At 34.5% G+C, this 23,357-nt stretch overlaps 1 protein-coding gene across 2 annotated transcripts in view; it reads left to right on the top strand.

Annotated features, from left to right (window-relative positions):
* ATG4C (autophagy related 4C cysteine peptidase) overlaps positions 1-23,357 on the top strand; it is a 95,859-nt gene that overhangs the window by 49,915 nt on the left and 22,587 nt on the right. For both annotated transcript variants that reach the window (XM_042997438.1, XM_007089858.3), the window contains 6 exons: positions 2,635-2,868; positions 5,172-5,502; positions 7,438-7,508; positions 10,000-10,136; positions 15,780-15,858; positions 16,514-16,590. In XM_042997438.1, the coding sequence (XP_042853372.1) occupies positions 2,635-2,868; positions 5,172-5,502; positions 7,438-7,508; positions 10,000-10,136; positions 15,780-15,858; positions 16,514-16,590 (929 nt within the window). The remainder of the gene's footprint in view (positions 1-2,634; positions 2,869-5,171; positions 5,503-7,437; positions 7,509-9,999; positions 10,137-15,779; positions 15,859-16,513; positions 16,591-23,357) is intronic.

Genomic DNA, 23,357 nt, shown 5'->3' on the forward strand with positions numbered 1-23,357 from the left:
TTTGTTGTGGTTCTTTGAGACTTTGTTCATAAAGCTCTGATCTCATGTGTCTCCAGAGCATCATAGAAAACAAAAGCAAAGCAAAACAAAACAAAACCTTCTTCCTTTGGCTCCATTTATCTTACATTCACCTGACAAATGTTTATTGCACATCTGCTATGGACTGAACTCTGTACTAGGTGCTGAAGATTCAGGGGTGCATAAGATAAAATATTCCTTCTCTTGTAATATACCTGAAATTTGGAAAAGGGTAAGATATAGATAAATATTATAGATATAATTAATTAAGAAAATTAAGAAAAGAGGGGCGCTGGGGTGGGTCAGTCAGTTGAGCAGCTGACTCTAGATTTCAGCTCAGATCTGCAGGATTGAGCCCCAAGTTGGGCACTGCACTGACAGTGTAGAGCCTGCTGGGATTCTCTCTCTCCCTCTCTCACTGCCCCTCCCCTGCTTGTGCATGTGCTCTCTCTCTCTCAAAATAGACAAACATTAAAAAAAGACTGTGAAAAGTCAGAAAGTGGAATAGCAGAGGTAGTATTATTATAGTGGAAAGTCAACAGGACGATAAAGTTCAGTTAGTACTAGCAATTTTCCAATTTTTTGAGTAAATTTTAAATTTAGAGTAAATTTAGAGTAATTTTAGAGACTAGGTTTTTAAAAATATTTATTTTGAGAGAGAGAGAGAAAGTGAACACATGTGGGAGAAGGGCAGAAAAAGAGGGAGAGAGAATCCTAAGCAGTCTCTGCGCTGACTGCGCAGAGGCTGATGTGGTTTGATCTTATGAACCATGAGATCATGACCTGAGTAGAAATCAACAGTCAGATGCTTAACCCACTGAGCCACCCACGTGGCCCAAGACTAGATCTTAAAAGAATAAAGAATTAATTACTTCATCAAGGTAGGAGATTAGGAATTATGTTTGGCAAGCCTCAGGATGATGTGTGAGTTATGTACTATTGTGTCAAATTTCAAACAAATTTGAATGTCTCTAAAGTAGAACTTTTGGGGGCACCTAGGTGGTTCAGTTGGTTCAGCATCTAACTATTGATTTCAGACTCATGGTTTGTGGGTTTGAGCCCCTAGTCGGGCTCTGTGGGGGGCAGCGCCAGAGACTGCTTGGGATTTTCACTCTCTCCTTCTCTCTCTGCCCCTCCCCTGCTCCCGCGCTCTCTGTCTCCTTTTCTAAATAAATTAAAAAAACGTAAAAAATTTTTTTCTTTAAAGTAGAAAGTTTGGACATATTTGTAGTGCCATGTTCAATTTCCATGCATCTTTATTTGTAATTAACTTCAAACTCAAATATTGAGAGAAATTCATTGATATTGGGGGCTTCTCATTCTTTTTATTGTCACTGAAACTGTATGCCACAACTTAGCACCATTAATCTGAATATTATGAAGGTTAGGTGATTGTAATTTTTTCAGAATGAGTTTGAAGAGGGATAGGTGAGCAAGGATAAAGAAAAAAGCATGATAAAATTGCTTTAATATCCTGCAGAAGGGCATTGGAAATTGAACTCCTTGGAATTGAGAGTTTAGGCAGATTTATCTATCCACCTGTCCACCCACCCAAACCAAGCAACATTTATTAGGATTTACTTGTGTTACGCAGTGTGCTACATGTTGAGGTTGTAAACATGACTAAATATACTCTCTAGGAGTAATCAAGGAATGTCAGTTCATTTTGAGAGAGTAATCAAGGAATGTCAGTTCATTTTGAGCACTAGTGTTTTGTAGATTATTGGGCAAACAGTAACTGTAGTTTTCACATAGAAATTCTGTTGTTTTTTTTTTAAAGCTTATTTATTTATTTTGAGAGAGAGACAGAGAGAGTGCGCGCATGAGCAGGATAGGGACAGAAAGAGGAGGAAGAGAGAGAGAATCCCAATGCGGGGCTTGATCTCACAAACCGAGATCACGACCTGAGCTGAAATCAAGAGTCAGACGCTTAACCAACTGAGCCACCTAGGCGCCCCTCACATAGAAATTGTATTACAGACAATCAATTTGAAAAGGCCTTTTAAAATGACATATGTGGGTGGCAGCAGTTTTTAAAAAATTGTATTTCAACATGAAAGGATAACTGTATATTTAGGAATTTTATATTCTTACTCTTTAGCTTCTTAGTTTTGATTTTATAATTTGAGTATAAATATTCATGGCAATAAATACAGTGTGCACATTTTATTTGATTTTAAGAATCAGCTTATGTGATTATATTCATTTTACATATTGACAAATCATGATATTTTATTTGCAAATCTCATTTTAGAGAGCACTAATATCTACATCCTGAGCCAAATGAGGCAAAAAGAAAAGGTATTTTAATATTATCCCCTCATAAAAGAGTTGATTATATTCAGAATATAGGATATTATTATTAACAACAATATTACTGATGATACTTTATATTAGCTAGTTCTAGAGTGTACAAGACATTTCAGCATCCATTCTCATTTGATTTTCATAATAGCCTGATTAGGCAGAATAACATTTATCTTCATTTAAATTGAAAAAAAAGTATTAGAAAAATTATAATATACTTCCTATCTTATGGACAGTAAGGGAACATAATATCATTATTGATTTTTCTTTGCATATATTTAGACTATATTTTATGTTTTTATTTTGTAGATGAAAATAAACTGTTACCTGCAAGATCAGGATGTACAATAGAAGATCATGTAATTGCGGGAAATGTAGAAGAATTTCGTAAAGATTTCATTTCAAGAATATGGCTGACCTACAGGGAAGAATTTCCTCAAATAGAAGGCTCAGCTTTGACAACAGACTGTGGTTGGGGCTGTACATTAAGAACTGGCCAGATGCTATTGGCTCAAGGACTCATACTACACTTTCTTGGTAGAGGTAAATCAAATCTCTGTTTTTGGGGGGATTTTTGTTTGTCTTCTTAAATTTGAACTCCAGCTTGCAAACTGCATAAAATTTACTTTGGTTAATTTCTTGACTCCCTTGTTTCTTCTAAAAGTAACTAATCTAGCATATTCCATCTCTACTGAACTAAGCTAGGTATGACTTATACGTAAGTATAAGTTTTTAGTAGTCTTTGGAGTTTGTTGTTATTACTTAGTTCTTTTTGATTGAACTCTCTGGATTATCTCCAGTTCAGTAAATCTTGGGCAGGTCAATACAGTGACTTTGAGCAGATAGTTGATATTTTTATATTATTTAAATCTTATATTTAAACTGGTTTATTTTCTCTCTATATATCAATAATGCTTTAAAATATTTTTATCTTTAGAAATATGATGATAATCAGTTAAACTGATTAGGCATATTCTTAATAAGGTCATCCTGCTTATATTATAGTCTCAAAAATGTCACTGATACTTAATTTACATATATCTATTTTTTAAAATGTGCCACCTTTCTTACCATTTCTACTAGTCCATTTTTTATAATTTGTACATTTGTAGGAAGATTTTAGTTTATGATTTTAGGCTATCATACATGGTTATTGCTAAGTGTTATCATATTTTAAAAGTGTTAGACAATTTCCCTGTAATGCATGGCAAATATTTAATAACCTTTCTGTAGGGATGATTGATGAGATTATTTAGAGAGAATGTTTATTCAAGAGTGGTATGGATAATACAAGGAAAAAGAATTTTTATAAACTTCTCTGGGATGATTTATTTGTAGTCGTATGCAATCAAGGGCAAGAATGGGGATATTTTTCACAGTCCTGACTATTTCTCTGAATCTGTGCCTCATTTTGTTAAAATTACATGTTTTCTTGGAATTGTCTTGTCATTAAAAAACAGTGAAGTAGTGAATGTAGTTGATTTTGGGGGGATCTTTGATCTTTAATGACTTCCATTTGTTAACTTTTCATTTACTAGAGAATTGATATTATGCCCTAAACAATGACTGAGTTATTCTTTTTTTTTTTTAAACATTTATTTATTTATGAGACACAGAGAGAGACAGAGCATGAGCAGGGGAGGGGCAGAGAGAAAGGGAGACACAGAATCCGAAGCAGGCTCTGGGCTCCAAGCTTTCAGCACAGAGCCTGATGCAGGGCTCGAACTCACAAACTGTGAGATTATGACCTGAGCCAAAGTCGGATGCTTAATTAACTGAGCCACCCAGGTGCCCCATGACTGAGTTATTCTGAAAGGACTATATGAGAAAAGAAAGAAAGAAAGAAAGAAATCTAAAACTTCCATGGTTAGACTTCTATTTTAACATATGATCAAAGAAAAGTCCCCTTTCTGAAGTTATTCTCTCATGAACGTTAGTATGTTTATTGTGCCTTTGGGTAGTCAAAATTGGATATCTGATAAGCAGTACTGGTAAGGAGTACAAGAGTCCTCATTCCATTTCAGCACTGTCAAAGAAAAGAAAAGAAAGAAAAGTATTTTTCCAGAGTTGTTTATTTGTACCTGAGTTTACTATTTTTTTCTGTTTCATTTTGGTAATTTTTCCTGATCATATGTAATATATTCCCATTTTAGAAATTTTGGAAACAACAGGAAACTCCAGAGAATAATATTACCACTCAAAAGTAAACATTATCAATATTTTGACATACTTTCTGGGCTCATATCTTCCTTCCTTCCTTTCCTTCCACTTCCTTCCTTCCTCCCTTCCTTCCTTCCTTGAGAGAGAGAGAGACAGAGCATGGGAAGAGGAGAGCCAGGGAGAAAGGGAGACACAGAATCCAAAGCAGGCTTCAGGCTCTGAGCTGTCAGCACAGAGCCTGACGCAGGGCTCGAACTCATGAACCATGAGATCATGACCTGAGCCGAAGTTAGATGCTTAACCAACTGAGCCACCCAGGCGCCCCTCATATCTTTGGTTTTTTAAGCAGCTTTTTGGGATATAATCTACATAAATTCACTCATTTAAAATGAACAATTCAGTGGTTTTTAGTATGTTTACAGGGTTCTGCAACCATTACCATAACCTAATTTTAGGATATTTTCATCATCCTGAAAAGAAACCTCACACCCTTTGGTAGTCACTCCCAATACCCTGCTTGCCATGTGCAACGACTAATCTATTTTTTGTCTTTATAGCTTACCTACTTCTGAGTTTACTAGTGTAGTTTAGTAACCTATATGACTTTAAATGCGACATACTTCTTTTAGTAGAATTGTTAAAATCTGTTTAAAAGATCTGAACACCTTGCTTTGGAATTACTATAGCTTGGACCTGGCCTGATGCTTTGAACATTGAAAATTCAGACTCTGAATCATGGACTTCCAACACTGTAAAAAAATTTACTGCATCATTTGAAGCATCACTTTCAGGGGAAAGAGAACTCAAAACCCCAGCAGTTTCTCAGAAGGAAACAATCAGGAGGTACTCTGATGATCATGAAATGCGAAATGAAATTTATCACAGGAAAATCATCTCTTGGTTTGGTGATTCCCCTTTGGCTCTCTTTGGTTTACACCAACTAATAGAATATGGAAAAAAGTCTGGGAAAAAAGCCGGAGACTGGTATGGACCAGCTGTGGTTGCTCACATTTTAAGGTAAAATTGCATTAAAATCTTTCATCTTATGACAGAGGTCCTTAGGCTCAGAGATACTGATTTTTGCAGTGTATGTATATATATATATATATATATATATATATATATATATATATATATATATATATATATATAATTGGACCTTTTAAATTCTTACTGTAGGAGAATGTTCATAAGGGAGCTTTCATTTGCTAATAGGGAAAAAACAAGACATTGGAACTCTAGTTATATTTATCTATGATAAATTTTTTTCTTTATATCTTTTTTCTTATATCATAGGTATAGATACCCAGGGTCTCTTTCTAACCAGGTTTTCATTAGACTGCCTTATTGGAATGTTCTAAAAACTAACAACTCTTTCAACCTTGGAACATGCATAACATTATAGTTTTTTTTTTTTTTTTAATAGTGTAACCTGGGGGCTGTAATGTACTGATAGTGTAATGAAATGTCAAGAGCTAAAATTGATGTTTTCAGCATTTCTTTGCACACATCAAATTCTTGTGAATTGTAAATGTATGGGACTATTAATATTATAATTATACCATAGTAAAAGTAAAGGGTCTGTGACATTCAGAGTAGTTAGAAAAAAGTAGAAAGTCAAATTTCACTATACCTCAGCTCAGCTTTTTAGTGCCATTTATTTGGATACTGCTTAAATTTTTAAAAGAAAACTGCCTTATTTGTTGTGTGTCCCTTTATTGTTGTAAATGCAATCATTAATATGTTATCCAAATATAGTGTGTTTATGCAAATATAGTAAATTTAATCTATTTATAATCATATATAAATTTGAAATTATTATAAAGTTTCTTGCATATTAACAGGCTTTCATATTTTATAGGCCAGATGCTTACAATTGGAAATGTATTTGCCTAAAGTTATTAAATGTATTGTTAATAATAATATCAAGTCCCGCTTAGTGTGACATTTATAAAAGCATAATCATAAAAGCTTAGTTTCTACTCTTCAAGATAATATGTTCTATACCCCAGGGATTAAACACTTTTTCTGTAAAAGGCCTGATGGTAAATATTTTAGGCTTTGCAGACTATATATAAGGGCTCTGTTGCCCATTTTTCTTTTCTTTTCTTTTTTTTTTTTTGTTTTACAACCCTTCACAATTGTAAAAACCATTCTTAGCTTGCAGGTTGTATGAAAACAGGCCACAGGTTGTATATGGTCTGAGGGCCATAGTTTGCCAATCTCTCTTCTAAATTAACACAAACATACATAATAAGGCATGTGAAATTAAAAAATTATAAAGATACAGTTAAATAAAAATTTTTATGTTTCTTCAATGTATGTAATTTCCTTTTAAAGATATTATTGTGACTTTTTTCATATATGCACCATTGAGAACATTATACTTCGAAATATTTTTCAATCTGCAGTTTTACTTACAGAATTCTAAGGCTCAAAATTAGGAAATTCATTTGTTCAAGTTATATTAAGTTTTTGAATGAAGGGGGAAAAAAGTCATGCTATTAAAGAAAGGAAAAAACTTTCCGAAGTATAACACAGGACAGCCATACAGTAATTCACTGCTAGTCAGTAATGTAAGTTAATATGATGTAAACCTTGAAGCATATTGTAATACTCTGGTTAGAAAATGTTTAATACAGCCAGGTGAGTGGTTGAGAGACATCCTTTTTGGGGGGCAGGGTTTACAGCTTTACACCCAAGAATTTTTTTTTACAGCTTTGGTAACTTCTATTTTAATGTCCTTTGAGTAATTTAGTGTAACACTCTACTTTGAAAAGACTGACCTGATTTTTGATACCATTCAGATGATAGTTTTGAAAGCAGACACTAAATGATAAATATAGGAAACTAAGAAAAAAAAATGATGGCTTTCTTTCCCCTTATATTAATTTTTTAGTGATTAACTGAAAATATTAGGCTTTTAAAGGATGATACTTGTTGTTTTCTTAGAAAAGCAGTTGAAGAAGCAAGACATCCTGATTTACAAGGAATAACTATTTATGTTGCACAAGATTGTACAGGTGAGGGATGTATATAATTCTAATTTTTATCTGTTTATTTGATTATACTTTTTAATTTAGACATAATTGGTATATAATATATTAGCTTCAGGTGTACAATATAATGATTCAAATTTGGATATATTGTGGAATGGTCACTACAGCAAGTCTAATTAACAACTGACACCATACATAGTTACAAAATTCTTTTTCTTGTGATAAAAATTTTTAAGACCTACTCTCAGCAACTTTCAAATATAACATGGTATTACTAACTTTAGTCTCCATTATATTCTCATGACTTCCTTATTTTGTAGCTAGAAGTTTGTACCTTTTGACCCCCCTTTACCCATGTCACCCTCCCCTCACTCCCTATCTCAGGAAACCAGCAATCTGTTCTCTGAAGGAAAAACTCATTTCCTTGGAGTGTATATTAGTTCAGAAGAGTCTGAGGTAAGGATGGTCATGTGTGTGCTGCCCCAGAAAAATTAGAGAATTTAAAGGTTTATAATTAGAAGCCATTACTGAGTATTTGGGAAGAGTAAGATGAAAGAATTAAAACATGGAAAGAACTATTGTTGCACTTTTGTACCTTTGGTTTAGACTGACTATGGAGATAGAGAAGCTACTGACAGAATTTGATAACTCATAACCTAAATTTGGAATTTAAAGGGAAGAACTGGGGCACAAGTGGCAGAATTTGTTAATCAGCTAACTGTGCAAGAGCAGAAGAGTTTGATTTTCTTCAACCAGGGAGTTTGAAAAAGCTTTTTTGTTGTTGAACAAAACAAAATAAAGTTTTGTCTATATTTGGTTCTACAAAATCTTCCCATGTTCTCTTGAACTATCCTATTTAGGCTGTCATGCCCATCACTCTACCCAAGCTGCTCTCATCAATAATTTAATCTTGCTAAATCCAGTGGTCACTTCTCAGTCCTCACATCACACAGTCTGCCAGCAGCATATGATACAGTTGACCACTTTTTCCTCCTAGTAATGTTTTGTTTCCTGAGTTTCTAGAATGCTACTCTTCAAGTTTCCGTCTACATATCCACTCCTTCAGTCTCCTTTGCTGGTTTTCCTTATCTCCCTGATCTCTGAAATTGTTGTGCTCAGCCTTTAGACCTCATCTCTTTTGTACACAGATTTGAATTCACCAGGTCTCATGGCTTTATAGGACCATCTATATGCTGTCAACTCCCAAGTTTATAGGACCTCTCACTAAATCCAGGCGTTTATATCCATAACTGCCTATTTATCCTCTCTGTTTGCATGTCTAATAGATAGCTGAAACTTAGCATGTCTAACACTGACTTACCGATTATCCTCCTATTTTTTCCCTTCTTATAGTTGTCTATGTCTTTGTAAATGGCACCTCTCTTACTCTTTTTACTTATACCAAAACCATTCAAATCACCTGACTCCTTTTTTTCCCTTTCCCATCTTGCATTTAACATATTAAGGAGTTCTTTGATTTACTGATCACTTTTAATCAGCTCCATATGACCATCCCATGACCATTCTCTATCTTCACAGTGACTACATTTGTTTGAGCCACCATCATTTCTTGCTAGATTTCTGCAATTGCTTTTTCTTTTTTTAATGTTTGTTTATTTTTGAGAGAGAGAGATTGAGGCAGAGAGAGGGAGACACAGAATCCAAAGCAGACTCCAGGCTCTGAGCTGTCAGAGCTGAGCCCAACATGGGGCTTGAGCTCACAGACCACAAGATAATGACGTGAGCCTAAGTTGGACACTCAACCAACTGAGCCACCCAGGCACCCCTCTGCAGTTGCTTTCTAACTGTTTTTTGTGCTTCAGCCCTTACCTCTACAGTCTGTTATCAACACAGGAACCACACTGGTAAAGTGTAAGTCAGATTAGGACACTCCGTTTCTAAAAAACTCTTCAGTGGCTTCCCATCTCACTCAAAGTAAAAACTGCAATTTTTACAATACCCCTTACTAACTTCCCTCCAGAGACACAGGCCTCTTGGTCCCAGAGCATGCTGGCTATGCTTCTGCCTTAAGGCATTTGCATTGGCTGATATCTATACCTGGAATGCTCTTCCCCCAGGTATTGGCATATCTTGGTTTCTTACTTTGTCTTGATCTAAATGTTATATTTTTCATAAGGCCCTCCTTAACCACCTTATTTTAAATACTCCCCCCACTTCCTGTTCATTTTTCTCCCTTTGTTTTTCTTCAGAGCACCCATCACCATCTGACATATCTTATATTTTACTTTACTGTTTCCTCATATTAGAGTATATGCTCTATGAGGGCAGGGATTTTTCTCTTTTGCCCATTGGTAAAGCCCTAGTGCCATAGTAGCTACTTGATAAGTATCTGCTAAATGTATAAATAGGGTAGACATTTTTTAACTCATTGAGACCTTGATGGTGACATCAGAGATTAGATGACTGGCCAATGAGGGGGGGGGAGGGACTAGAGTAAAAATGTTTCTGAAAATCATTTTTATAAAATGTAATACATATTCATTATTTTTCTCAGTTTATAGTTCTGATGTAATTGATAAACAGTGCACTTCCATGGCCTCTGATAATACAGATGACAAAGCTGTTATTATTCTAATCCCTGTTAGACTTGGTGGAGAAAGAACCAACACCGACTACTTAGATTTTGTAAAGGTATGAATAAGAACTAAAATATTTTAAGGCAATGCTAGCTAATCTGAAAAATACAGAAGGTTTGTCATCTTTTTTCTATTAAATGGGTAGTGATGATTTTATAGTTGTAGATTGTAAAGCTTGACATTAGAGATTTTAAATTTCAGTATTGCAGGATCAGATGTGATTTGAAGAGTATCATGTTCTATGACCAAGTGAAAAGCCTTTTAATCTTTTTGTAGCTAATCAAGGAGACACAGATGCACCAATAATTATAATATGTGATATGTCTACAGTTCCCATTATCCCTCTATGTGATTGTTAAAAGGATGTACCTTTGTTTGTTTATAAAACCCACATTAAATTGTTTCAAGATAACAACTGAAACAAAGTGAGTTTTCTATTACTGCTGTATTATCTCTTAATTTGTTTCCTGTGGCACCATAAGGTGAATAAGTGGGATGACTATTTATATAGACAGAAGTGATAAAGATCACATGGGGGAAGGTTCCATCTTTGGCTTCTTTATATTAACCAGTTAAAAATCAGTTCTATTTGAGAACACAACTCTTTTCTCCAAATGAACCTATTGTTATCTAATGTTGTTTTGTTGTGGGCATCAACACATTCAGTTGTCACAAAACTTTAACTTAAAACTTTTTTTTTTTTAGTATACTTGACACACAATGGTACATTAGTTTCAGGTGTACCAACATAGTGATTCAACTTCTCTATATGTTCTGCTATGCTCACCACAAGTGTAGCTTGCTTCTGCAACCATACAATGCTGTCATTGACTATTCCCTGTGCTGTGCCTTTTGTGACTGTGACTTATTCATTCCATAACTGGAAGCCTGTATCTCCCATTCCCCTTCACCCATTTGACCATCTCCCCTACCTCCTTTCTCTCTGTATTTATAGGTCTGATTCTGCTTTTTGCACAAAACTTTACCTTTTTAAAACAATTTATTTTAATATTTTATTTATTTTTGAGAGAGAGAGAGTGCAAGTGGGGGAGGGGCAGAGAGAGAGGGAGACACAGAATCCAAGAAGCAGGCTCCAGGCTCCAAGCTGTCAGCACAGAGCCTGATGCGGGGCTGGAACTCATGAATGGTGAGGTCATGACCTGAGCTGAAGTAGGATGCTTAACCGACTGAGCCACCCAGGTGCCCCAAAACTTTACCTTTTGAAATACTTACTTTTGGTTAAAATTATAGTATTTTATATTATTTTCATAGTTTTAATAAAGTTTCTCATCTTTTCAAGGTCAGAGATGGAATTCCTCTTTGAATGGAGTGTTATGGTATATAGTAATCTTGAAATCTAAGTTTCAGTAATGGTTTGTTCCCCACGTAAAGCCTTAGGGTCCATGTGTGTATGAGTGGAACATGTGTCTTCACTTTAGACTGTGCTACTTCTAAAAATCTAGAACAGTTGTTGTCAATATATGGGATATGGAAGTTTTCTAGCTGGTATATTGGCTTTTCCTAATAGTTATTAAAATTTTGCAGGCATACATGTTACCAATAGTACTAATACTATATCGAAAATATATGAATCTGTTAGATAGAATCAGGGTTTTAATTTCTAACATGTGGGCTCTTTAGTAGAGTTAATGTTAGAATGTGGGAAGGTATGAACCATTTCATCTAGCAAATCTATTAAGGGTTTTGGGACTTTTGGCATGTTGCCATGTCTCAGTAGGTTGTAACCAAGTCTGAACTGGATGGATTCCCTCTGCCTTTTCCACTGCCATGAAAAGATTAGAAACTGAGGCAATCTTGGAACTGACTCCTTTGGTCAAACCCCTATTTCTGTTGGAATGGGCTGCAGATGGCTTCAAGGCATATTTCATCTGGCTGCGAGCTTTGCTACTTGGTGCTATTAATATTTTTTATCATTCAATCATATTGAATGATTCAATGGAGTTTGTAGTGAAAAAAACCATGGTTAACTGTTAAAGTGATCCTCAGAACCCAGCATATAGGAGTTGCTCAACAACTAACTGGTTAACTCTCATATTTCTATAACACTTTTAATACAGATACATCTCATTTTGCCTTCAAAACAGCTAGGAACTATTTGTCTTTTTAAAACCGAGAAGACTGAAGTTAAATGATAAGTTTAAGTTCAGACAGTAAACTGTTAACAGACCAGAACTTTTGTTATTTTTATATTTTCCCTAAAATACGGATTTTTAAAAATGTAATATTTCTTTGAGCTTCTACCAATTGAATTTATACATAGTCCACTAAAATAAGAAAGCATTGACTATTGAGACATTTTAATTTTTCAATTATCAGCAAAAAGTGGCCAAGATGGCTGAGTGAAGTAGGCTGGATGTTAGGTGTTATGTTTGCTTAAGGGTTGGTTGGGTCAAAAGCCAACATGACAACTTGTCAAGAGGCATTCACTTGGAAGTGAAAAAATACAGTGTCTGACAGTCCTAAAAGAAGAAGAATCTTCTTCTTCTTCCTCTTCTGCTCTTTTTTCTCTTTCTCTACCTACTCCACCCCCATTCCACGCCTCCCACTCCATCTCCCCCTCTCCCTCCACTGCCTCCTCTTTTGTCAGCAGTTGTATTTTTTTTTCCTGCCGAACCATTGTATATGATACTCTCTAAAATTCACCCCTTAGTTCTATTTTCCAAATTTATTAATCAAGGTAATTCCAATCTTTCAGAGATGGTACCATCCCCTGCTACATTCTGTGAGGAGAAAGAAATTTGGTGTGGTGCTTCATCAGCTCTTAGCTCGGGAAGTTTGTTTATTTATATATATATATATATATATATATATATATATATATATATATATATATATATATATATATATATATTTTTTTTTTTTTTTTAGAGGACCTGGAATGGGAAAATCTAATATGTTCTCCTTCTCCAGCAAGACAAATTAGGACTTTTCTTTTTGACTGATTACTTCAGTCTTATTTATTGCTTCATGGGTACAGCTCAATAAATTCTCACCACCAGATAGCTGTGAAGAAGCTTTTTTAGGGACTGAAAAGTGTTGCAGATTTCCAAAGATACAGTCTCTTCTTTGTAATGGCATTCTAGTTCCTAATCTGCCTCTAAGTGTTTATTGCTAAATCTGCTCTAGTCTGTTGAAAAGGAAATATAGATGTCAGGAACCAGAGTCTTTATTCCATTACTTAGGATCACTGCTGAGGAGAGTTACGGATGATTCTTGCTATATACTTTTTTCTTTCTTTTCTCGGCTATGAGGGACTTAGAACTTTCACTTCCTCATGGCTCTCTGTGTCAGAAACATTGTGTGTCAGCTGATCAGATTGCCTCAAGTTGAAGTAAGGCACTCTCTAAGGATTTTTATTTGAGGGGAAAGCAATAGAATAATAGACTATTCATGGAATAATAATAAAAACAGAATAACACTTTATTGTTTATTTTCTTTATAATTTCATCTTATATATTTGTTAACTCTAAATTAATTTTAACCTATAATATGCCTTCTCTGTTTCATTTAACTTTCTTAGTTGCAGTTCTCTTTTCCAATTTTCACATGACTGAAAATATACAAAGTTGTTTTCTCTAAGAGGGTTATTTATAACAGTGAGGACCTAGGAACAACTTAAATGTTCAGAATGGAGATTTTAAGGCACATTTGGCTATCTTCATAAAATAGAGTATTTTACAACCATTAAATATTATACTGAGATCTATATTTATTGATAGGAGAAGAGGTTTATGATGTAATGACTGACCAAACTTATAACAGCATGTGTAGTGTGATGCCACATATATAGAACTGTATTCATAAATCTCTATGTGAATATACACAGATTGAGTTCAAGAAGGTGTTCCCCAAATATTAATAATGATAAGCTCTGAGTGTCAGGGTTTGGGGAAATTTTTACCTTTTAATATATATTCTGTGTGTTTTTATTTTTTTACAACAACCACATTTTTTTAATGTTTATTTATTTTGACACAGAACACAACTGGGGGAGGGGTGGAGAGAGACAGAGAAACACAGAATCTGAAGCAGGTTCCAGGGTCTGAGCTGTCAGCACAGAGCCCGACACCAGGCTCAAACTCACCAGCCATAAGATCATGACCTGAGCCAAAGTCGGATGCTTAACCGACTAAGCCACCCAGGTGTTCCACAACAATCACATATTTTTAAGAAAATAATTAAGTTAAAAATACTTTATGGTTTGATTACTTGTTAAAGGGAAAAAACCATTGGTTCATATATATATTTTTTTATTAAAAAAATTTTTTTAATGTTTATTTATTTTTGAGAGAGAGACAGAGAGTGAGCAGGAGAGGGGCAGAGAGAGAGGGAGACACAGAATCCGAAGCAGGCTCCAGACTCCAAGCTGTCAGCCCTGACGCAGGGCTCAAACCCACGAGTGGTGAGATCATGACCCAAGTGGAAGCCAGACATTCAACTAACTGAGCTACCCAGATACCCCAGTTCATATACTTTTTATTTTTATATCTTCTAGATATAAAAACATCCTGTCATTTAAGAGAAGGAAAGCATAATTATTATTTAATACTTTGGGGTTTTATAATATGCATCATCATTATTAGTCACTTATAAGTTTAGAATACATGATATAGATATAGATGTAGATATAGATATAGATACAGATATATAGATATAGATATACACACATACACACATAATATAGGCTAAAATATTGACAAGACCTTATTAACTGATTCCACTGGCCATGTTTTTTAAAAGGTGTAGAATTATTTGGCCCAGGGGCACCTCAGGTGGCTCAGTTGGTTGAGCATCTGACTCGATTTTAGCTCAGGTCATGATCTCAGTGTTGTGGGACTGAGCCCTGCATTGGGCTCCATGTTAAGTGTGGAGCCTGCTTGAGATTCTCCTTCTCTCTCTCTCTCTCTCTCTCTCTCTTTCTCTGTCTCTCTTTCTCTCTCTCTCTCCTCCTTTCCTCTGCTTTCTCTCTCTTAAAAAAAAAAAAAAGGATTATTTTGCCCAGCTTAAATAGAGTTTTACACTTAGAATAGATGCTGAGGGGCATACTAAATAATTGATTGCGGTATCCCTGATAGTTTATGATTGGTAAATAAAATTGGCTTTAATAACAATTATTTTTTGCCTTAGATTATATTGTTTTCATTTTATCTTATTCTAATAAATTTATGAAATAGCATAAAAATGGGTCAAATGAATGCTGTTGATTAGAAAATGGTTTTTAGTTTGGGATTCTAAGACTTGAAGATCAGTGAAAATAGTAATAAGGTCTAAGAAGTATTTCTAGTATTTTAAAAACTTGATGAAAATACTATATTGATCATGATAAGGCTGCAACAGCTAACTGAAAGGGCAAGTGTTTTGGTTTTGGTAGGAACTGTATTGCCTTTATATGGTGACCTTATTTATTTCTGTATCTGGTACATAGTAGTTGTTAATGTTGTTGAGTGACACACTGATCAGAACACTTGATTTACTGTTGAGTGATTTAAAGAAAATGGAAAATAGTGTTTGTAGATAGAAGGATTTTAGAATATGGGGCATAGGTAATAAAAATAATACTGGTGGTGAAAAATTTGGGAACTATGATACGTACTAATACTGCTAATACAAATTTGATTGTTTTGAATAATTATCATTTGCCTTATGACTTTAAATCTGTATTAATTCCTTTTGACAGGGTATTTTAAGTCTTGAATATTGCGTGGGTATTATTGGTGGCAAACCTAAACAGTCATACTACTTTGCTGGATTTCAAGGTTAGTGATTTAATAAAACATTTTTATTATTGTTTTCTTTTAAAAATCAGAAGTTAATTTAGGATCATTGGAAACAGGATGATTAACAGACCAAAATGAGTACCTTATAAATTCATCAGTCCTACCATAGCCACTCATTTGTCATTTGGTCCACAACATAATTGGATTCTGTAAAATGTATGTTTAATTTCTGTTATTGCATAAACAGGCATAATTTATTGGTTTCACTAAACTTGAAAAGACATTGCTGCTACATTCTGACAGTTGCTATTTACATATTTACTTTTTACCAGTTTTAGTGGTGCTACTTGATGATAAAATGACAAGCAATATGTTCTTCCTGTCAGGATAAAGTAGTGCAATACATTTTTCATATGCAAACTGTAGAATATAATTGTGTGTTTGTGAAAGTAATTTTATCACCAAAAATTAAATGACAGTCTCATCACTTTATAAAAATTCTGCTTATACAAGCATATTTGATTATGCAAAAGTTAATCTGTCCTGTGCAAACCTATGTTTCAGTCAATGAATATCAGTCTGGCAAGCTGTTACTCCCAGGTTTTTTTCAGCTATTCTACATAGAAATTGGATTGTAAGCAGTGTAATAATAAGGTGTTTTTTGAATTACTTGTCTTCTGTTTTGTCCTTGTAGATGACAGTTTGATTTACATGGATCCTCATTACTGCCAATCTTTTGTAGATGTCAGCATAAAGGATTTCCCTCTTGAGGTACTATGGATAAAGAGCTGGTACTATTTTCTTACCATATGAAGCAAACTCAAATTATTTAGAGATGTGTTAGACAGCTATGCTTTTCTGGTATTACAATTCCAAGTTAGTAATATTATACTGATTTATAAAACCATAATCCATACACTGGTCAAAGGTTAAATAATTTGCTGCTGAATTTTAATTTATGACATACTTTCTTCTTCATTTATCTTTGTCTCTGACTTGTTAGGTACCTTGGTCCTACCAAAATAAATGATCAAGCCTCCAAGTAATTTTGTAGATAAACAGCTGAATATTACTCAAGAATTTAAAATGTTAGGCATGTTTTAAAAAAAGAAAAAGCAGGGGGAGAAAAAGATGATGGAGTTGGTTTAGAATAACAAAGTGACTTGTGACTATCTGCTAACTTATTTTATGTATAATTGTTAAGTCTTAGCCCTAGTTAAGTTTCTCCAGAGCTTAGTTGGGTTTCTACTAATTGTTTCAGCTCTCATTTCTTAACATATTCTTTTCCTTTATGTTGGTCATTTGTGATCCAGTGTTTTATTTTTTAATTTTATTATTTTATTTTATTAAAAAATTTCTTTCTTTATTTACTTTGAGAGAGCAGAGAGAGTGTGAGTGAGGGAGAGGCAGAGAGAGAGAGAAAGAGAGAGAGAGAGAGAGAGAGAGAGAGAGAGAGAGAGAGAGAGAGAGAATGAATCCCAAGCAGGCTCTGTGCTAACAGCACAGAGCCTAATGCGGGGCAGGAACTCACAAAACTGTGAAATCATGACCTGATCCAAAATCAAGAGTTGCATGCTTAACTGACTGAGCCACCCAGGCACTGCTAAAATTATTATTTTTATTATAATTTTTTTTTAACATTTATTTTTGAGACTGAGAGAGACAGAGCATGAATGGGGGAGGGGCAGAGAGCGAGGGAGACAGAATCGGAAGCAGGCTCCAGGTTCTGAGCCATCAGCCCAGAGCCCGACGCGGGGCACGAACCCACGGACCGCGAGATCGTGACCTGAGCTGAAGTCGGACGCTCAACCGACTGAGCCACCCGGGCGCCCCTAAAATTATTATTTTTAAAAATATTTATTTATTTAGTAATCTCTATGTGCAATGTGGGGTTCAAATTCACAACCCTGAGATCAAGAGTTGCATGCTCTACTGACTGAACCATCCAGGTGTTCCTATTATCTAGTATTTCAATTTAGAAAATTTTGAGAGTGCATAGGTGAGACATGTAATTATTTCATGGTTTTGGTTCTTGTTTTCCCAGTTGATGCTTTTATAGACTTCAAGTAATTTTAATCACTTAAGTGGCATGGATCACTAATTCTCAAAGGCTTGGCAAGTTAGAAATGTGGTTTAATATTTTGTTTTAGTAAGAGCTTGTTAGCTAATAATATCTAATAATATTTAAGGGATAGATTATAAAAATAAACTGTAAGATTAGAATCTGGTTCTGAAAGATACATTATAAAACATGCTAGCATCTTTTGTAAACTATTACTTGAACTAAAGTACAAGCAACTTGAGGCCAGAGATAAGATTTGCTTTCTGTTTTCTTCCTTCATAGTGTCTTGCATGTAAACCTTAATAAATATTTATAGATGACTTATTGATACTGTGGGCAACACAATAGAATTGTGCTATGTGAACCATGTTGTAATTCTCTTTCAGCTGCATTGTGGTCTTGTAGCACTGATTCCTATGTCTAAGTTACACAGTGTATCTGTGACTTGTGACTATCTGTGTATCTGTACCATATTAACTACTTAAAAAAGTAGACATTTGAAATTCAGATGGAAAATTATTCATAGTTTTCTAGTATTATCTAAAATAGGCAAATTAAAAGCTTATTAGTATTGACTATCTTGACCAGTAGAGACTATTCATCTGATATTTTGAGAGATTCCACAAAGAAGCCAGGTGAATGACTATCCTGGTTATGTCTACACCAGCAAGATTAGAAAGGCTGCAGCTCACTTTGGGAGGCAGGTGCAACACACTTCATGAGTAAGTCAATAAAGCTTGAAGTGGGGTGTTAGTAGTGGGAATGGAAGAGAGGGAATGATTTTGAGAGACTTTGCAAAGTAAAACTTGGTGAAATCAAGTAACTTCTGAAATGCACAGAAGCATTTATTTCTTATACATTGGGACACTGAGAAAGTGGGTTTAGATTTATATATATATATATTTTTTTTTTTTTAAGGAAAAAACATATAATTTATTTGACTTTAAGGTACCATTGATTATAAGATGCAACATTAATAGTGTTTTTGAAGAAAACTGTATTAAACAAGTATTGATTGTGAAGTAATAGAATTTTCAGAAATGTTGTATCGATGAAAATAGACTCAACAAAAATAACACCATGTTATTTCTACTAGGTATTATTACACATATGTATTTCCTGCTAGTTCTGATATTGTTAAGTAATCATATATTCAATATCCATATATGTTGGATTAGGGTAACCCTGAAAAATCTCAAGCAAACTTTATTTATTTATTTATTTATTTATTTATTTAATAAATATATGAAATTTACTGTCAAATTGGTTTCCATACAACACCCAGTGCTCATCCCAAAAGGTGCCCTCCTCAATACCCATCACCCACCCTACCCTCCCTCCCACCCCCCTAGATTTATATTTTTCAGATGCTAGAAGAGTATCTCAACCTGTCTGGATAATTCCTCTGGACAGTTTTTCATTTTTCTCAGTTCATGCATTTGTCTTAGGCTATTTATTGAATAGTATCATTTATTTTTCTATGAGAGTATAATATAAAAACTACAGCAAGTTGTCTATCTTTGTACAGAAATAAAATTTTACTTTTTGCTTTTTATCATATTTAAGCTTAAAATGCTCCCAAGTGGAGATATTATTAATCATCCTTGCCTTGGTATGTAGGTTGTTGTATGTATTTATGCTATTGACATTTTGCAGTTGATTGATGTAATTATATGAGCATTCTAAAACCACCACCCTTATACCTCAATTATTAAAATTATCTCTTATTATTAAAAATTTTTTTAATGTTTATTTATTTTTGAGAGAGAGAGAAAGACAGAGCACAAGCAGGGGAGGGGCAGAGAAAGAGGGAGACACAGAATCAGAAGCCATCTCTGGGCTGTGAGCTGTCAGCACAGAGCCTGATGTGGGGCTTGAACCCATGAATTGTGAGATCATGACATGAGCCGAAGTTGGACGCTTAACCGACTGAGCCACCCAGGCGCCCCTATTAAAATTATTTTTAAAAGCATGTTTATTTGATCAGTACTTGATTTTGTAGATGGAGAAATTAAAATCTTAGCTCTTTTATCCAACACCATTTAAAGAATCACTGGTAGTCTTGATATTTTGTGTGAGTGCCTTGAATCCAATAGGATTATGAAAATTTAAGAAAATAGTATATCTGAGTATTTGACATTGAAGAAGAGATTTAGACCATATCTTTTGTTGTTCTTATGGTATTGAATTCCTATATATGTAGAGTTGAACTTTAAAAATTTTGAAGCCAAATCAGACCAAGTATTTTTCTCTTTTAAACTACTACTTACTGAGTTCTTTATATGTGCAAGGCACTGTCCTAAGTACTATAGTCTTCTGTTGAATTTTTTTCTTTCCTGTGGTTCCAGATGCTTTGCTTATGTATATATTTGTATGAATTTTCTATTCTTTTTTTTAAGTTTACTTATTTATTTTGAGAGAGAGACAGAGACAAAGAGACAGAAAGTGTGCATAAGCATGCTCATGCAGAGAGAGAGAAAGAGAGAAAGAGAGAGAAAGAGAGAGAGAGAGGGAGGGAGGGAGGGAGGGAGAGAGAGAGAGAGAGAGAGAGAGAGAGAGAGAGAGAGAGAGAGAGAGAGAGAATGCCAAGTAGGCTCCATGCTGTCAGCACAGAGTGATACAGGGCTTGATCTCACGAACTGCGAGATCATGACCTGAGCTAAAATCAAGAGTCGGACACTTTAATGACTGAGCCAGGCAGGAGCCCCCAATTTTCCATTCTTGTGACACCTTCTTATAAAATATATTCTTATGTATTATTTAATTTTTATATTAACTTTGAAAAAGAGAATTCCCCTCATCTTTATCTTCACTGAGTTTTTAACATTGTGAAGTGAAGTCATGTATGTATATACGTCTATAATTTTCATTTAGAGAATGGGGTTTAAAGGAGCAGCATGAATTACCTTAAGGAAAAAAGTTGTGTAAAAACAAGTTGAAATTAGAAGGGAATGAGAAGAACTCAAATGGGCTTTTGCAGTTAGGGTATGTTGAATTGTGGGTTCCCAGTGGTTCAGGCAGAGTATCAATTGTTGGGATGAGAGGACTAGAAGATACATATTTTCATTATTATATATATAAATATAAATATATACATATAAATATATATATATATGTATTTATGTGTGTATGTATTTAATAAGATTTCTTAAACCAGAGACTGTTGTGTCATGTTATTTATGATACACTTTCAGAATGACTGGTGCTAACTCTTACAAATAACAAATTCTATTCTATTATTAAGGCAATATTTGGTTACTAAATATTAATATTCTGTTAATAAGGCCTTATAAATAGATGTATTAGTCTATTGTGATTCCTGGGCCCCCAGTTTCAAGTTTCAGATTTTAGGAGTTCCATGCAGTAGTGGTTATTTTAATCTATCCTAGTAAATTCAGAGAATAGTGGCATTAAAGCTATGAGAATGATGTGATGTGATTAGACAGATGGATGAGTGAATTCATCAGTGAAAGATGTACCCTTTATGAATTACACATGTGAACTGCATATAGTAGGAGGTGCTTTGTAGTAAGGGTATTCTCTAACTCAGGAAGCTCCATCTAAATCACCAGAATACCATAGCTACACCTAAAAGTATTTGTTTCAGTATCGTTTGTATGTTTAGGTAAGAGAGTCCACTATTCCAAAAACTAAGCTTAGAACAGTGCCTGGCATTTAGTAGATGCCTAATAACTATTTGTTGAGGCAGTGAATAAATAATGTATTAAAAAATGAAATAAATAGGAATTGACTCACCATGACTAGTTTTTTCAGAAACACATTTCATTGTCACAGAAGTATGTATAGCAAATACTCCCTAAAATGTGTTTGTGAAGTAAAAGGTGCTACTATTACCAATCATCAGAATTTTAAAAATTAAAAAAGAAATCGTAAGTACAGAGCTGAAAGAATCATCACAAAGTGAATACAGCTGTGTAACGAATGCCCCTTGGGAAAATATTTTAAAGTCTAACTTGTTCTGTGACAAACAATTCTGAATTATAAGTTAATGTTAGTTTGACTTCAGAACCTTCTAAGGTGAACCAAAAAACATAATTTTAAGTTTTAATGGTACAAAATGCCTCTTTGTGATACGAGTCCTAGTACTCATATAGTGACACCCAACAGCAATTTCATTTTTCAGTGATCAGAGACTTATATCTGTGTTTTTGTGAATAATTTAAAAAGTTCTTTGTAGATATCAAAACAACCATGAATAACAATATAGTGTTTGTCATTACTGTCTATGATGACTGAGGCAATACAGTGAAATCGCACTAAGCCTATTAGGTTTAGTCTTATTGGTTCTTACATGAAAATAGTAACATAGTGTATGTAATGTAGGACATCCTTGTAGTTGAGTTTAAAAATCCTTTGTTGGACCACGTACAAACTTTTGGCCCTTCTTACTTATCCTCAGGTAGTAAAAACTAAATACACATTCTTTATTATTGGCTTTGGAAAGAGTTGGGTAAGTGACTATTTTTAGATACCTTGTAGGTAGAATATCTTTTTGTGAATATGACATAGAGCTATCTGTGCCTTACACACAGACTCCTTATACTCCTGTAGTTAACTTACTGTTAACTAACACATTTATGTAGCTCTTCTGTGCCTCTCTAGATCTGTTTTCAATAAAACAGATAATTAAGCAGGTGAAACCGTTTTGGAAAATGTCCAACTAAGACAATACTTGTTTTGACTGGTACTCTGGAGGTTCCAAAGGTTGGATCTCACTGTATAAAGTAAGTATTAGGGGCGCCTGGGTGGCTCAGTAGGTTGAATGTCTGACTTCAGCTCAGGTCACAATCTCATGGTTCATGAGTTCAGGCCCTGCATTAGGCTCACTGCTGTCAGCTCAGAGCTGACAGCATTTTGGACAGCATAGAGGATATTTGCATATCCTCTAGTGATAATATGGGACTCTAATTGGATCACTAGGATATATGGGGAGAGGAAAGAGTGATTTTGACTGATTCACCATAAACAAATTTGGAAGCCTATGTTTTTCTATATTTTAATAAACAGTTTAAGTTAAAATCCCATAGTTTTAGGCATTAAATGTAGGGACATTTTCAGTTTATGAGTTCAAATTCAGCCTTGATCATTTCTTAATTGAGCTGGTTCTTTAATCAAAAAATATAAAATACATAACAAAGAATTTCTCACACCCATCTCCCATCTGCCCAGTTTTTCTCTCTCCTCTAAACTTGGTATATCCTTTTTTTTTTTAAGTTTATTTATTTATTTTGAGACAGAGACAGTATGAGCAGGGGAGGGGTAGAGAGACAGGGAGAGAGAGAATCCCAAGCAGGCTCTATGCTGGCAGAGCAGAGCCTGACACAGGGCTTGAACTCATGAACTGTGAGATCATGACCTGATGATCTCATCAGTACCACAAACCTGAACTGAAACCAAAAGCTGGATGCTTAACCGACTGAGCCACCCAGGCACCCCAATTTTGGTTACCCTTACA

The sequence above is a fragment of the Panthera tigris genome, chromosome C1 (assembly GCF_018350195.1).
Source record: "Panthera tigris isolate Pti1 chromosome C1, P.tigris_Pti1_mat1.1, whole genome shotgun sequence".
NCBI classification, from domain to species: Eukaryota; Metazoa; Chordata; class Mammalia; order Carnivora; family Felidae; genus Panthera; species Panthera tigris.